A 16,517-nucleotide genomic window follows, 5' to 3' on the forward strand; every position below is an offset into this window, starting at 1 on the left:
GAATTGGCCACAAAACAGCTATATAATATCCTCAGGAATTTGAGCCCAAATTCGAGTTTAATTCGCTGAGCGTCTTGTTCTGAAATATGGAATCTGCCGATATTGGTTTGCAAAACTGTGATTTTACTCGGACATTTTCTAGCCAGTCTTCTGCTCCTGCTGCTCCCAACACTCTTCAGGATCTGGATTCTCAGCCTATCTGGCCTACTTTGAAAAATCCCATTCTTACCTGTATGTCGTATTATACAAAGCATTGGTTAAATGCTTTGTATAATGTCACTATTAATTTCTGGTCGTGACTATAGCCGAGATTAACATGAATGCCATGATTTTAGATGCCGAGGACACTTCCATATGGTCATCTTTGGCTAATGAATTTAATGCTCGACTCCCACTCCGTCATCTTTCCTGGCAAAATCCTCTTAGATCCAGCAGAAACAGTTCTTCGACAACTCATATTATTCCTAGTCTGAATCTGGATGTCAAACCCTATTCTCTAGACCTGTTCCCTAAATTGGCTCCTGGTGGACTGCACCAAAATTCACTCTTTGTGCACATATTTCTTGTTGGTTGCGAGGTAAACAAGTTACTATTTATGTTTCTCCAATTCATAAACTAGAGCATGTAGATTGTCTTTACCACAAATATTTAATTCAATGCTACAAACATCACTAGGATATGGAATACTATAAAAATAATGTAAGATCCAAGATTCAAGAGTGGCTCAACATTGTTATGACCAAAAAAGGTCAAGAATGGATGATTGTATACATTTCTGGCGGTGCTGTCAAGAGCAGATCTGGTATCTTTAACATGGTAGGATCAAACTCGGTTTTTGACAAAATCCGTACCGATTTCAGCTTGAAAAAAGACAGGTAGTAATCATTTCCATTACAAAAGCCTGTGTTATATGATAAAGCATCGATACATTTAACCAATACAATTTTTTACAACCCTGACTATTCTAGATGCATTCAACTTAAGCTCAGTAATAATGATGCAAAAGATTCTGAATTTTGGTCAGACCTATTTGACCGTATCAAGGAAAGTCTTATGAGTGCCATGATACAACAGATTTCACAATTAGAAGAAGATACACGTCGTTTTGAGCAGCAACGTCTAATGCCTGGATGGAACTATTGCCAATATTTTATTCTCAAAGTATGATGCCTACATTTTCAACTTGGTTTATTTTTAATACTGCTTTGCTGATTTTTCTATCTTTACGGGGTTTTAATCATAAAAGGAATCCATTGCATTTACTTACGAGCTTGCTAAATTTTACGAAGAAGCGCTTTTACACTATGACGAGTTGGAAGCAACATTTCACCAAACCCTAAATGAACAAGGGGCTCCTTGGTTCCATAAATTTGGAGGCGTAGAAACGGGTGACGACTACATTGATATCTTTAGTTTGGATCGAAAACCGTACCGTGACTTGATTATTCAAAACCAGATCACTATTTTTGACTTTCGCGAATATCTTTTTGGCCGTCAGTGTTGTTTGATTTTACTACTCGAGTCGCCTGCTGATGTATGTCAAAGAACCAAAACTTTTGCCGTGACATTTTCCAAAACGCTTACCGATTACAAGGTTTCACTGCCTCGCAACTTTAAAGAGTCTTGGATTTATTCTTTGTGCATGCAAACTGTTCGAAAATGTGATGCTGTTTTTAACGTGCTTACAATGCCCGAAGCTATAGCTCAAGTCTATGAAAGCCTGCGTGCGGAACTTTTGCAAATGTCCAAGTTTCAGGTATACATATTATGTTATTTATGGAACGGTTTTATTTTTGTATGCGTCACTTGTGTAGATATCTCAAGCTTGGTTTAGAAAGATTGATCTAATATACATGTATTTTATAATACTCAGCTGGATCGTATTGGAATTCGCATCAAGATGTGTGAGAACCCGCTTTTTGTAGACAGCTTGGCATTGACAGATTCAACCCAAGCTACATCTGCAGAGACTTGTTTTATTTCAAATCCGGAATTACTTCTTGCAATTTCATCAATAGAGAATTTTGGCAATTTATATCAGCATATTACCAATCTTGCTGTTCAGGGGTTTACCGCCAGTGGACGGTTCCGTTCTGCTCTAGCACTACAATCTGATCTTGCATTTTGGTACTTGTAAGTTTTTAACTGCCAAATCATGATAAATCAAGTATGTATTTCAACAGCTATTGACGTTTCCAATATACAGTTTTAGAAAAAACTATGAGCAAGCATCTGAAATCTGGGAAATAATGGCATTCAAACATTCCGAAAGGGGGTGGCATTTTATTGAGATCGTTATCATTGAAAGATTAGCCAAGTGTTATAGAGAGCTTGGTCGCTTTGACAAATATCCTTTTTATGCCAAATTTTGATGGGCTGTTGTTTTTTATATTGTGATATTTTTGCATTACTGCAACTATTCCTTGACCTTAATATTGCATACGCTAGTTGAATGTTGTCTGTATCTTGTTGCACACTCCTCACTGACAGATCAGCAGCATGCAAACGATTATGTGGATGACCTAGTCAGTGCTGCCGCATCTATGAAAGATGGTGGGTTGATATCAGTCTGTTTCTAGTGATACTGTATGGACTAATTATGATATTTTGAATTACGTAGTTTTATCTCATCCAGGATTAGAATTGTTTAAAGTTTTAATTTTATCAAGTTCATCTGAACTTGATGACGATGGGGCGGTTTCTGTTGAAATTAGTATCGACAGTGTATTATCCAAGGTGGTTGCAAAACATACTCGATTTAATTTCACTTAGTTTTGCCTTATGCTATTATGGAATTGACTGTATGGGGTTTGGTTTTTCATTTAGGAGTTTCACTTTTCACTAATTTCATTGACACTTGTTGCTGGAGACGGGAAGGAGATGACATGCATTGGACAAGATATTATGCTACAATCTGGTAAAAATATAGTTCATGTAGTATGCAAGGTAAGATATGCTATTTCAAGTGCTATTAGGTAGCGCGCCATAACACTGTAGTTGACAGAATACTTTAATCTTGAGAGACTAATGCAGATTATTTAGAAATCGGCCATACCTGGTGTATATAGCCCATCTGTCATGTCAATGGAAAGTGGAAAGTTGCATTTTCATCACGATCTTAGTCATAAAGACCGCCAAAAATCTATTAGAATCAACGAAACATCGCAATCTCTCACGATGAATGCTACATTACCTCGAAAAAGTATGTTTAGTAGTGTTGATTTATTACCCAAAATACAGACAGCTGATATTTAACTTTTTCCATTTATTTAGTTGTACAAGGAGAGCCAGAAACTATATTGTCGTTTGAGATTCGAACTGGTGCTAATATACTCAATGATGCTCGCTTGACTATCTCTGCTTTGTCAAACATTGGCCTGACTATTGATGGAGCTGTGGTATATCACATCGTATCATTTCCAGGTACTAAATTTTAATGATATTGCTGTTTGGTTTATTTGGTAATAATATTTGAATCCGACTATTCATATTATTTTGCAAAATTGTGTTTATAGATGCTGCTGAACGTGAGGTTTCAATGGGTATTGAAGATGGAAAGCTTTGCCTTCCTGATGTTAAGGAATATGAACAAATCACATTTCAGCTTCCATTTAAGCTGATTCAAGATTCAAGAAGTGTAGAACACAAGGTATTTGCTTGTATAGATTGATACTGCATAAATAAGCTATTTTTTGGTTGGGTTGGTTTTTCTGACGCAATACACACTAAACTGTTTAGCTCAAGATGTTACTTAGTTGCACATCTTTTTCTCAACGAAAATTATTTTCATCAGTGGTTCGTGTTGCTCTTGTGCATGATTTTATTATCAACGAATCACTGCTGTTTGAAAGCTACGAGTCAGTAATTTAACTCACTAATGCATACTCGTACCAATCTATAAATACTAATTACTTTGCTATCTGATTTGACAAACAACAGCACGATTGTACAGTTTGGGCTAAAATGCAAGGATGGATCCCCACTCCGTATTGTATCATTTGATACGACTTGTGCCGATGGAGCAGCTTTTGAGTCTCTGTGTCTATTTCATGAGCAGGTTGAGTTGCACTGTGTTGGTGTTATACAATTTACAATTGCTTGTAATTAATTAAAATCTATTGGGCTGCGATGATGGTAGACTGTCTTTCCCGGAGCACTAGTTAATTTGTTGTATCGACTTAGTCCACAAAAGGAAGCTGTCATGGCTAGCAATGACACTAACCGAACACTTGAGCTCAAAATTGGATTTATTCCGCTTCTTGAAGGTATTCGTAATGTTTTGAAACTTGTATTTTGATGGTAGATTGCTCTACAGCCACTAATTTTTATATCAAAGAATTGGAATCATTTGTTATGGCTCGTATCAAACACATTCTCCAAAAACAAGATTTGTCCAAGTATACAACATTTATCACAGAGTATGCTCGAAAGCATCTTATTTCTCAAATCAGTCTAGTTGAATACGCTGCATTTCAAGTGGTCGACTTCAGTCCACTAGATATAATCGATTTTGAAGCCATGATTGTTGGCAGAGATGCAAATCTTCAAGCAAAACTAAAAAGTATGATTCGGATACTATGGGATGTAAGTATATACCTTGTTGGTTTATATTGATAAGCCAAGTAAAAGCTTCAAAATCCTTATTTAATTTAACACGAGTTACTGTTTACAAAATAGGATGTGAAACTAGCTTCTATGGACCGAGTTCGTAAAGAATCGAATCCGCAACCATCTTTTCTTACTTATATTTCCAGGCATATGACACCGCATCTCGTGCTGCAAGTGTCATTGATACCCACTGTACTTACCACTTTAGAGCCTAATACCATGAATAGAAACAGAGCTGCTGTAAAGGATACTGTGATTGGTGATATGTTACCGTGCACATTCACAGTGATGCCCACTACTTGGAATATTCCAGTAAACACTGTCGAGGCAGAATATGAAATTCATGTCGACTTTTCCATTTTTTCCATGAGTGGAAAACGTCGCCAGCGTATCACAATAGAGGTAACGATCTTATTAAACGTGTGCCTTACATGATTGATCAACAGAGTAGTTTCAATTGACTTTTTTTACAATGCTTTGGCCTGTTTTTGATGGTTTTTAGAAGGGCAAACCAAGTGTGTATCAAGTGGTACTATGCCCACTACATGTTGGCCAGGTTTTACTTCCTGATGCAAGCGTAAATGTCCTGAGTGGACCAGATAGTGAATCCATCGATCAGTACACTGCCGTTATAAATATAAGTGCTGGTTCACAAATTGCAATTCTACCATTAAGGCAATCGGCAAAGATTTTTCTAGAGCTGGAGTGCGGGGATACATCTACATTGTTTCCATCCCCTAAATCAATGAGATGAGTGTAGGGCCATTCTTGTTGTTTGAAACTTTTTATGGGTAGTTAATATAACAATGAAATAATAAAAAATTCATTGGAAACCAAATGGCAGTTTGAGTACATAGTGAAATACTTGATGAATCACCAAGGTATACTAGAGCTGATCTGAAACAATTGTAAATTTGATGGTTTTGGCGTTTACAGTTATTTTTTGCGTCCACCACGGCTTCCTCTTGCACTCTTGCCACCACGACTGGACTCGGAAGCCAAGGATTTGCTATTTTTTTGAGAATTCTTGCCAGTGCTTGTTTTTTTTATCTTAATACTACGATCATTAGAAATGGCATCATCGCCATCGTTTCCTCCAGCATCGCTTGCATCATCGTCAAGAACTTGATCCTCCACATCAATAATCTCTTCCATATCAGGCTTGAGCTCAGATCCGTGCCCTTTTCCTACTGATTTTGCTGGAACTGTATCCATGGTAGCTTTTGGATGGTTCATCTTATTGTATCTACAGTATGAATTCAAACATATAATAGATTTAGCTACCCAGATATTATAATTAGGAACAAAGTAAACTTCACTACTGCTGTCAATACAGGCTGATCTCGGTCGGTCTTACATTCTTGTAAACGCAGTTTTGGTTGAAGTTGCTACGCCGCTAATCAATTTGGAATATCCCAGCTCCATAATAGCGTCAAAATCATCTTTGGACAAATAATATTCGTCCATTAAACGAATCACTTCAGTTATCCCGTCCGTGCCAGAATTACTGAGGGGTCGAGTAAGAAGCTGTGCAAGAGTGGGAAGATAACACTGGCACACTTGGTTCTTATCGGCTGATGTTCGCAGCCGCATATGAATTTGAATCTCACGAAGAAATCGTTGTGCCTTGGCTTGTTTAGAGTTTTGTCCTAACCAGCTTATAGTAAAAAACAAGGTTTAACTTGGTGCTATGATGTTGAAAACTAAGAGTATGTGATTTCAAAAACATCAATAATATATACCTGGCAAAATTGTATCGTAAACTGCCACGACCATGTGCAAAAAAGCATGGACGAATGGTAGACATTACAGCATGTAGCGGAAGCAAACTCCAGCTATTCTCACTACAAATTGAAATGCCTCAGTATTAGTAAAATTTACACTAAAGCCTTCAACACAAAACAGTTTACCTTCGTTGTACGCTTTCAACCAAATCGCCCATAGATATTGAATCAGCAGCCTCACTCAACAACCGGACGGTTTCTAAATCAAGTTGTTTTCCCGTAGCCCTAAGCTCAGTAGACAATGAAGGGATTTGATTCAAATAATTCTCATGTACCATAAGCGGAACCATGGAATAATCGTGAAAGTATAAATCAATCATATCTCCAAAAGACAGATTGCGGTAACTACCATGGGACAAGAGTTTGCCAATAATATCAAACGGTGACATGGTAGAATTCTTTCGAGTATTTGCTGACAAGGTTTTTGCTTCATCGTAGGTCAACCGATTGTTGGTTAGTTTATAAGTTGAAAGAATGTTGAGAATTTGACGAATATCAGCCGATGTACTATCAACAAGCTCAGCAATCACGTTTGGAGAAATATCCAGCCCTTCCTTTTTGCAGATCATTTCAACACGAGCAGATATCATCCTGGCATCTGGACGACGGAAACGAAGATCAAAACAATGATTGGCAAGCGAGCGAATTTTGGGAGAAGAGCGGTCGTTGCAAATACAAATAATGGGAATTTTTGTTTGTTTGATGATGGAAATCAGCTCGGCTGAGCCACCACGGTCACCGGCAGACATTCCGTCAACCTCATCCATAATCAAAACACGACCTCTTTTTTTATGGTTTACTGGTGCGGCAGATTTACCCTGAAAGTATAATGTATAGTTAAGCAAGGGAATAAATCGATTGATTGAATTTGATCTGTATTCAAAAGCGTTGGCTATTTCAATAATATAAACCAATACCTTGGAAAGTGACGAGCTTGCTGTACCAAATAAAGAAGCAATTGACACGGTTCCCGTTGATTCCTTGACCAAATTCTGTGATTCCAATAAACACCAGAGAATACGTAGATTAGTATACAAATAAACTCAATTAGAAAAATAGCAGGCAGTAAATATACTAACATCAAGAGCCTTTTTGCTTCGAACGTCACTTGCATTAAATTCAACCACATCAAAATCCTCCAAGCGAGCCACCAGATGCGCTGATGTGGTTTTTCCCAACCCGGGCGATCCCGAAAGAAGACATGCGCGAAAAGTAGCGCTGTCATCTTTCACGTCCTTTGGAAACCCATATTGACGATTGGATTCCCTAACCGTTGATTATTACAAATAGTAAAAGTTTAGAATTTTTCAGTACAGGCCAACTAACAAACATAGAAATGCAGCAAGTACCAGTTTTTCAGCCATTTAGAAAGTTTTTCAATAAGCCCTTTGTTTCCAATAACTTCACTGTAGCTGATGGGCTTGTATTTGTCAACCCAAAGCTGTGTTGTAGTACTAGACGGATTTAAATATCCAAGTTAGTTTTTGGTAAAACTAAAACATATAAAAGCAAAACACACCCGGTCTTGTGAGAAACCCTAGATTCCTTATGCTTTAGAGTTTTCACATCGGCGCGCATACTATTATAAAGTTGAATAAAACTATCTTTTTCAAGATGATTGATCGTGCTAGAGACTGGTGTCATGGAAGAAGTCAAAACTGGTGTTGTACACTGTGCTGAATGTACAGGAAGCAAAGGAGATGCCAAAGTTACAGTGGATGCAGACGCACCATTAAATGTGGATGAAATAAGGTTGACAAACGAGTCTTCGTCGAGGACTTTCAGTTTTAGATCGCGTACTTTTTTAAGCTTAGATTCTCCAGGATCTTCACCCACTACCACATATGACGTTTTGGAACTGGGAGCACCAACAACTCGTCCGCCATATCTTTTGACAAGATCAGTGGCATCTTCCCGAGAAAAAGATGGCATTTCTCCGGTAAACACAAATGCAAGGCCAGTCAGACAGTTGTCTGCACCAACAGGAAGTGGGCGAGATCCAGAATTTCTAGGACCTGCACTTTGGCGAGCCATAAATTTGGCATATCCAGATTTTTTGGGAGTTATAACTGGTGCAATGGGAGTGTCCACTACATCAGGTTTTGCAGATGGCAGAGTTTTGGCATCATGTACTTTTCCACTAGAAATCATAGCTGTCTTGATCTGTTTTGATGGCAGTTTTTCGATTTGTTCAGCAGCTCGCTTGGTAGATATTGTTTTTGAGGGTGGGATTGGACTATTCATCTCATCACGATCAAACGTTTGCTCTTGAGCTTTTTTTGAACTAGCCTTTGGTGTTTTTGATTTTAATACTTCTGTTGAGCGCAAAGATGCCGAGCGTTTTTCAGAAAAGTCCTCCGTAGGTTCTGATAATGGTGTTTTCAGCGACGTAGTAACCAAGTCTTGAGTTGGGTGATTTTTGTTTGTAGCAACGGATTGAGTATCAATGTCCGTATTTTCCATGATAGCATACTTTTTGTCGATTGCTTCTAAAGCAGCAATAAGATCTTGATCATTCAGGCCATTCATATCATCCTCTACATCAATCTTGACATCCGGTAAGGTTTTAGTTGCAGCCTTTTTGCGACCCTTTTCAAGTCTTTTAGTAGACTTTTTTTCAACGACCGAATCAGAGATGGGCAGAGACACAACAGTCATGCTTGTAGTGCTTTGGTTAATCTTGGCGTTACTGAAAAAAGAACTGGGAAGCACGTCAGAGACCTCTTGCTTTGTTTCAGAATGTCCGGTAATATCTACTGACGTGCAATGCTTTTTGTCAACATTTTTGAAGGATAACTCTGCATCACTGTCTTTTACAGCAGTGTGTCCAGGCTCGGAATCATTTTGAGACTCATTAATCGCTCGCCCGCGCTTCAATTTAGTGGACAACTGAGCAGACGATCGACTTGGTACGAAAAAATATCAATGTTAAATTGAAGTGGCATTTAGTTTAGCTGTGCTTGTTGATAGTGGGGCTGCAGTGTACTAACTTACCCAAAAGAATGTTCTTCTGCAATTCAAGTAGATGCCGTGTATGTAATGATTAGATGACCAAAATTGTTTTAGAGTCGAATATATTTACATGGAAAACTTGTCCAACAAGATTGTTCATACCGACTGTGTTGGTAGCTGCCAAAACTGGCTCGAGTTTTTTCCCCTAAGAATACCAATAGATGATTTATGTAAAAGTAAATACCAATGAAAACAATGCTGTATTTCATTATAGATCTAATCACCAAGTAAAACATACTGCTGGTTTGTTTTTTGAAGTGGACTTTAAAAAAAAGTTGCGGATATCTTGAGACTAAGATGAAATACAGCACAATTGAGCATTGTATAAAAGAGTTCAGTGAACACTATGTTATTAGATTACGTAATATCTGCAATGCCCAGCAAGATCAAGCATATGCTTTTTACAAATACACTTGATGGATCAATTGATGGCAACAACAAATTCTTAGCCTATATGCAAGTCAAATGTAGGATTGCTTTATTCAATAGTCAATGCATCAATAACTACAGCAACCACATACCATGACAAATACCACCCTTTAGGAACTGAACTGTTGATAAATCGAAGACTATTTTGGCAAGTGTTTTCGAGTGAAAGTTGCCGAGTCAGGTGGTCACGTTTGAAATGTAAAGTTGTGTTGGACACTTTTGGACAATAAAAACTCAATGTCATTTCCATCTTGAATTAGAAATGACATCGAGTCTACCGACTCTTAAACTGACTTATTTTCCATTTAGGGCAAAGGGAGAGGCTTCTAGGCTTGCTCTTCATATTGGCGGAATTTCTTTTGAAGATGATCGAGTCAGTCGTCAAGCTTTTGTTGCTATAAAACCACTTCAACCCTTCAGTCAAATCCCTGTGCTCACTATCAATAAAACTATCCAGATTGCTCAATCTATTGGAATCGTCAAATACACTGGAATATTGGCTGGACTTTATCCTACAGATTGTCTGCTAAAGGCTGCTTTGGTTGATCAGGTTATTTTGCATATGGAAGACATGGGGAATCTGCTGTATGATACAATGAGCAGGCCAGATACAGAAACTGTTATGCAAGAACGCAGAGATATTGTGCAAGTCAAGTATCCACTGATGTTTGAAAAACTTGAACAGGTACTAGCCCAGCATAGTGGTGGAAAGTGGGCTGTTGGCGACTCGATTACAATTGCTGATCTGTCCATCTATGTAATGATCGCAATGGCAAAAGAGGATATGTGGGTGGGTGTTCCTGGCAATATCGGCGATCCATTTTCAAGAATTATGGGCGTCTACCAGGCTGTTCTGGAACACCCCAAAGTAGTTGAATGGGAAGCGATTCCCCGTCAACTATTCCATCATTAACTTTTATTGCATTCATAAAATAAACTTGATCTGAAAGACACCAATTTAATAACTCCACAAGGTTGAATTTATTTGTAGAAATAACATACAATATAGTAAAGTTTATGCGGTTATACACTTTCAAATCAAATGTCTAGCTAATACTTTTCCATAGTGCAACAAGTGCTGCAGTCGCTTCTTCGGAAGATGGCACAATTTCTTCAGCTGGCAAATCAAATCCTTCGTGGCCACCTCCACGAAGCTCAAACGTAAACGAATACGTGATGCCAAGAGAATAAGTATAATCAGTGGTATCACCATTGGTTGGGTAGATCGTGGAACAGGCGGCTAAAAATCGCAAAAGTCAGGGTTAGATACTGCCAACCACAACAGTACAGTTATACATGACAAATCCAATCCACTTACGTCCACTGACAAACTTTTCCCCATGAACAGCGTAAAGGGCATCAGTAGCAACTTTACTAGCTTTGACCAAATTACTGTAGTCGGGCTCGGGAACATTCGCGCAAGTATATCCATATGGGAACAAAAGCATATTTCCGAAAGAATGTATATCAATGTAAGAAGCTACATTTTTAACTTTTTTCATGTAACCAATCAATGCTTTGGCTTCTGCTGTCGAACCAGCAGACGATCCACGATAAGTCTCGGAGCATTCATCAAAAGAGTCCTTTTCAAATCCCCATTTGAAAGGGAAGTTGCGGTTAGGATCAGTGCCGACGCAGTTTGGGTTCTTGTTGGGTTCACGATTCTTACGCCACATACGATCGGTCGAGCGAGAGTATGCATATCCGTCGGGATTAAGAACTGGAATAACGGTAAATGTGTAAGTTTTGAGTAAAGCAACAGCATCGGCACTACCTCCAGTCAGATAGTGGGTAATATAAGTAGCAGCGGCTGGTGCAATCCATTCACGGGCATGAATTCCACCATTAAAAACAATATTTTTGGAACCAGTGCCAAAAGTAAAGCCAGTAATGTCACGGCCTTCATATGTTTTTCCTAGCGAAAACTGAGTCACGCCAGGAAGACTAGCAATGAATGCAACAAGCACGCTCTGATCTTGGTAGTCGGTAAAAATCTCTTTTGCAGTAAGAGCGAGGTTGCCATCTCTGGCAAACAAGCTTGATAGCCTTTCCGAATTTTGTCGTGTACGAGCATACTCGACATCAATATTTTGCTGCAGGTTTTCGATCATGATAGAATGTGGAACACCTTCTAGCTTTGATATAAAGCGATCTTGAGATGAGGGAGCAACTTGAAGGTGTGCCTCTGATCCAATAGCAACCTTGTTCCAGGACTTGACTCCAAGCTGTATATCCTCGAGAATTTCGCGAATCAAGCCGGCTTCATAGTCGGACTCAATTTTAACCTTGTAGATCTTGTAACCGTCATACGACACAACAGTATAAATTGGAGTCGAGACGACGAAAGACGCAAAGGTCAACATTCCAACGAGCACCGACGAGATGAGCTTCATATTGTCAATAGTTGAATTGAATTGGATTGGATTGGATTGGATTGAATTGGATTGGAGTGCTGTAATGAATTATAAACGTTTTAAATCAGTCGTATTTATACAAAAATATTTCCAGTGTTGTAACGGTTGTATACTCATAACTGAGATTAGCTTTTACCAGCATAGCAACGCAAAGCATATAGATGGTTTAAAGTCTGGGAAGCGTGTAAAAGCATATTATACCATTTTGCTCTATCAAACGTATGCCATGATAGTATTTTGAATGTATTAGTATTGATTCATACCGTTCAACTCTTGAATTGCTTTGAATAGTTGATAGCGTACCACTCAATACAGTGCCACACTTATCAGGTATATGATATGGTCCAGCTAATAAGCATTTGTGACCCATTCGTACCATATCGGACAATGGAATATTAGTCGGGTAAATGTAGCCATGCGTTGTGATCTTTGATAAACAGATCAGCTTTACTCAAAGTATGACCATTAAACTCGCTGCTGAGTCGACCAAAGCATCAACTGCAAGTATATCTGACTTCAAGTACGAGCACAGCATTTACTGGACTGGTCAGAGCGAGAGCGGTCATCAAGATATTGGAATTCCATTACTTGAGCTTGTATTGATTGTCAGTTCCAAGCATATGGTCATCACATCAATTGCCATCTCTGATAACACCGTTCACACTTTGCTTGAGTATTGCTTTATTAGTCTATTGTCAATCATGTGCACGTCCAAAGTATAAAGCATATGTAACCCAACAGCCACCAATGCTTTGACATGATTAGTCAGACTGGATGCTTGCTAAACTCGAGGTACTACTTGTTGATACCGTAGCACAATGGCAGTGAATCATTTGAAATGCAGTACAATACCAGTTGGCCAGCTGATTTGAGTAGCAAATAATAGGTTGTCATCACCAGGCTTCAACTCATGCCAAGATATAGGTTTGTAAGCCAATAGCATAAATAAACTTCAATAGACAAATGGCACTGTTTATTTGGGGTTCCCGATATAAGTGGTTCGAATACCCTCTTTGCTTTCAAACTGCAAATAATTGGATCAAATATATTAGCCATCAGTGTGTAGCATTAGGACATCAAAACACGAATATACCTTGTTGTTGACAGCATATAGCTTGATGTTTTGGTCTTGAGCAACATTAAGCCATGGGAATCTTGTTGCAAATATTTGAGCATCAAGAGTAGATGTACATGGAATAGGTTCAATGTTTTAGCTATTTAGCTCAACTCGGTTTTGAATCCAGCTGAAATACCAATATCAGGGTGCACTTACGGATTCTCTCGCTTATTGAAGAGGGCGACAGTAGGGTCTCTGGTTAAGGCGTTCTGCAGGTATACAATCAATATTTAGTTAAACTTGGACGGATATCAATTGATAGACCAGAGATATGGGCACAAACGATAACAGTGGCCAAGTATGCATGACCAAAGTATACATTCTACAGTAGCCCTGGTCACATGCCAAAGGACAACAGCTATGCCCAACAATCAAGGCAACAGTTGGTGATAAGGAATATACTGTAGAGGGCAAGAGTAAACTTACAAAGATCATAAAGGTACCACCACCAAGACCAAGCGAGACAGCGCTCACAAGGATAGCAATGACTGGGTTAGTGACATGACGGAAGAAGCTAATATTCAGAGTATACGTGGAAGATGATTAACAAAGGTTGTCGTAGGGTTGGCATAAATAGCAAAAGACGAATAGCAAACCTCATTTCAGTAGAATAGTAGCTGGATAGATGGGTACAAAGTAGGAATCGAGTGGATTATGCTTCCTGAGATTGGCTTCCGCCTGTATGTCATGTGATGAGCTGGTTCCCATTACAATGTCCAATATTATTTACAACTCATTGCTGCTGAATCAAGGCATTCTATTCAGCCATCTTTATTGTTCTAAAGGTTAAAAAAAGACAGTACTTGAGCCGAGAATGAATTTGCATCTGGTCCAATCGGGCCTTTGTTTTTAAGCTAAAATGAACTGAATAAGTAACCAATCCATAGACAGCAGATGCTCAACTCATAGCAAGAAATTTGCTTACTTTGGCATGTAGCAACGTATGTTCAATGACTCCAATACGTAGATCCATTTGCTTGGTTTCAGTCTAGCACGTTATTGATATATAAGTTGCTGAACTCTGGAAATTTATTTATGCATTGTGCAGTTAAACCCGAGTTGCTCGACATAATTCAATCTTACCTTGAGTCGTGCAAGACCTTGTTTGATTCCAACCAATGGTTTAGAGTCGGTCATGCCATTTCCAAGATCGTCCATTCTTGACTAGATTAAAAATTGTAAACAGCGATGGTTCATTCATTGGAAAATAGTACACTATCACTTGCCAAAGAATACTGACTCACTTTGACGCTATCCAGCTCTTCAGAAATCCGAGACAGCTCATTTGTGAGTTCACTCACATTCGAGCTCAATACGTTATACTTTTGTCTGACATCAGACGACTGGTCTTGAAGAGTTCTGTACTGATCAATCTGATAAAATAGAATGAATCAGTAATTTGTATTCAAGTAAAATGAGTACTAAATGCATTCGTTTGCAAGTCCCTACTTGAGATTCAAACTGTGTGTTGATGTACTTTTCACGCGAGACAATCTTTTCAAGCGTTTTTTCAATCTCTGAATGCAGCTTTGCCAATTGGACATGCGTATCTGTCATGCATGTTTGAATAGTCTATTTTACCGTGATTAAGTGCCATCGAGCTATAATAGTTTTAAATCATGATCTATGAGCCAGCTTTGAGTATTCAACCCTTACCTTTTGGTGATGATTGATTTGCTCAATGTGCACACGCCAGTCTTTGTTGTCATTTGGAATTTGAACCTTTAACATGGGCGTAACTCGTTCTACCTCAAGTTTCCATTCACTGGGATCAATCTTTATGCTCGTCGGAGCTAATGATCTATAAAAATGGTGCATATCAGTAAAACACGTATTGCTATTTGTTTAAAAGTGGTACTTGAATCTATTGAATAGACTCGGGCACGTCGCTCTAATCAGTCAGTCTAAAAAATACTAAGCATTACAAGTTCTTACTTTGTATCGCTGGAGACCTTTTCAGACTGCATTGCTCCCATGTACATTTCTTCATCTTCTTCAACCTCGGGCGTATTGTCCTCGACATCTTCTGTGGTAACCTCAGCGTCTACATCTACTTCAGCCTCTTCAGGATAACTGGGCAAGTTTGAATATACAAAATAACAAAGTTGAATATATATTAATTTGATACTAATTACACGCCACTAGACTCGATCAAGACTCAACTCGTCAATTTTGTGAATAGGCTTTTGAAAAACAAACTTGGTGGATACCATAGCCATATCGACAAGGGATTGCAATGAAAACAATACAGCTTCTCCGTATCCCTGTTTAAGTTTTGTCGGGGGGTAATCAAACTGAATCCCAGCTTTTTTCAACTCGGCAGCTGAAAATATTATAAATTCGTTTAGCTTTCACCACTTGATGATTTTGAGCATGGCATTTATAGACCAGTGTTGAAAGTAGAAAATTGAACAAAAATATGAAATTACCAATGTTGGCCGATACGGCATTGGGGTCGTCAAACTGTCCAGCCGGTTCAAATGCATGATTAGATACTTTCAGTAACCATGACGTCAGCAGTACAAAGCGATAGAACTGCTCATTTGAATTGACTGCTGGTGCAGTAAAGTAAAATCTATGAAATGGAATTATATTACTGGATGCAATTTAATAGTTGAGAATATGTGTTGGATACAATGCATGAGTTAGTTCATTGTTATATTTGCTACTAAACCGGTTCAAAATTTTGGTAAAATATGCCAAACCGTACGACATTTTAAATATATCAAAAGCAATATCCAGCATATTTACTTTGGTCTAATAAACTGTTTGACGTAGTCAAGACAATTTAGTTTATCAAGTATATCATCCATGTTGGGCACAACCGTGTTGCCAGATATAGATACACTGTTGCGTCCGGAAGCCAGTGGAAGACCACTTGCCAGTCCCTCTGTGGAACCAGAGTACTGAGATAAAGGTCCAATGTTTACATTGCTGCTTGAATTTGTGTTGCTGATAGTCGAAAGATTGGTATTGGACATTGATCTTGATTAAATACACGTCGAGTATACTCGCCAAGTTGATTTTGCTGGGGAAACAAACTAGTACCACATCACGTGAAATTACTTGTAGCCATATTCACGTAGAATGGAACACTATCTTGCAATGACTACTTGGGAATAAACAATAGTTAATATTCAGGTTTCCTACTAG

At 38.5% G+C, this 16,517-nt stretch overlaps 6 protein-coding genes across 6 annotated transcripts; 3 read left to right on the forward strand and 3 right to left on the reverse strand.

Moving 5' to 3' along the window:
- Positions 1-86: 86 nt before the first annotated feature.
- BATDEDRAFT_24641 (uncharacterized protein) lies at positions 87-5,362 on the forward strand (the record flags this gene model as incomplete). The annotated part of the gene is made up of 19 exons (XM_006678442.1): positions 87-231; positions 306-577; positions 676-875; positions 969-1,161; positions 1,247-1,756; positions 1,874-2,133; positions 2,207-2,334; positions 2,449-2,553; positions 2,621-2,736; positions 2,827-2,946; positions 3,043-3,202; positions 3,274-3,423; positions 3,516-3,649; positions 3,739-3,857; positions 3,940-4,057; positions 4,139-4,265; positions 4,304-4,584; positions 4,678-5,010; positions 5,111-5,362. The coding sequence occupies 19 exons, from the start codon at positions 87-89 to the stop codon at positions 5,360-5,362; spliced, it is 3,723 nt and encodes a 1,240-aa protein (XP_006678505.1).
- A 227-nt stretch (positions 5,363-5,589) lies between these two features.
- BATDEDRAFT_653 (replication factor C subunit 1) lies at positions 5,590-8,417 on the reverse strand (the record flags this gene model as incomplete). Its single annotated transcript, XM_006678227.1, has 8 exons — positions 5,590-5,854; positions 5,966-6,265; positions 6,351-6,443; positions 6,519-7,210; positions 7,304-7,372; positions 7,472-7,658; positions 7,742-7,833; positions 8,028-8,417. Coding segments are annotated over 8 exons (2,088 nt in total), but the record flags the coding sequence as incomplete, so codon positions are not given.
- A 1,690-nt stretch (positions 8,418-10,107) lies between these two features.
- BATDEDRAFT_5928 (uncharacterized protein) lies at positions 10,108-10,587 on the forward strand (the record flags this gene model as incomplete). The annotated part of the gene is made up of 1 exon (XM_006678245.1): positions 10,108-10,587. A coding segment is annotated over one exon (480 nt), but the record flags the coding sequence as incomplete, so codon positions are not given.
- Positions 10,588-10,879: 292 nt separating this feature from the next.
- Positions 10,880-12,226, reverse strand: BATDEDRAFT_88186 (uncharacterized protein; the record flags this gene model as incomplete). The annotated part of the gene is made up of 2 exons (XM_006678724.1): positions 10,880-11,073; positions 11,152-12,226. The coding sequence occupies 2 exons, from the start codon at positions 12,224-12,226 to the stop codon at positions 10,880-10,882; spliced, it is 1,269 nt and encodes a 422-aa protein (XP_006678787.1).
- Positions 12,227-12,705: 479 nt separating this feature from the next.
- On the forward strand, positions 12,706-12,969 carry BATDEDRAFT_88431 (uncharacterized protein; the record flags this gene model as incomplete). The annotated part of the gene is made up of 1 exon (XM_006678629.1): positions 12,706-12,969. One exon carries the CDS (start codon positions 12,706-12,708, stop codon positions 12,967-12,969), a length of 264 nt encoding a protein of 87 aa, XP_006678692.1.
- Positions 12,970-14,105: 1,136 nt separating this feature from the next.
- BATDEDRAFT_33198 (uncharacterized protein) lies at positions 14,106-16,350 on the reverse strand. Its single transcript, XM_006678499.1, has 10 exons — positions 16,116-16,350; positions 15,794-15,960; positions 15,528-15,687; positions 15,300-15,437; positions 15,021-15,165; positions 14,814-14,936; positions 14,609-14,737; positions 14,448-14,528; positions 14,290-14,352; positions 14,106-14,218 (listed from the first exon to the last, which is right to left on the reverse strand). The coding sequence occupies exons 1-10, from the start codon at positions 16,343-16,345 to the stop codon at positions 14,144-14,146; spliced, it is 1,311 nt and encodes a 436-aa protein (XP_006678562.1). The 5' UTR covers positions 16,346-16,350; the 3' UTR covers positions 14,106-14,143.
- Positions 16,351-16,517: the final 167 nt, after the last annotated feature.

The sequence above is a fragment of the Batrachochytrium dendrobatidis genome, assembly GCF_000203795.2.
Source record: "Batrachochytrium dendrobatidis JAM81 unplaced genomic scaffold BATDEscaffold_5, whole genome shotgun sequence".
NCBI classification, from domain to species: Eukaryota; Fungi; Chytridiomycota; class Chytridiomycetes; order Rhizophydiales; genus Batrachochytrium; species Batrachochytrium dendrobatidis.

Coding starts and splice junctions, on each gene's coding strand:
- BATDEDRAFT_33198 (XM_006678499.1), bottom strand. CDS start 16,345: ATGTCCAATACCAATCTTTCGACTATCAGCAACACAAATTCAAGCAGC. Junction 15,166..15,299: donor AAGGTCTCCAGCGATACAAA/GTAAGAACTTGT, acceptor CCATTTTTATAG/ATCATTAGCTCCGACGAGCA. Junction 14,529..14,608: donor AAGAGCTGGATAGCGTCAAA/GTGAGTCAGTAT, acceptor TTTTTAATCTAG/TCAAGAATGGACGATCTTGG.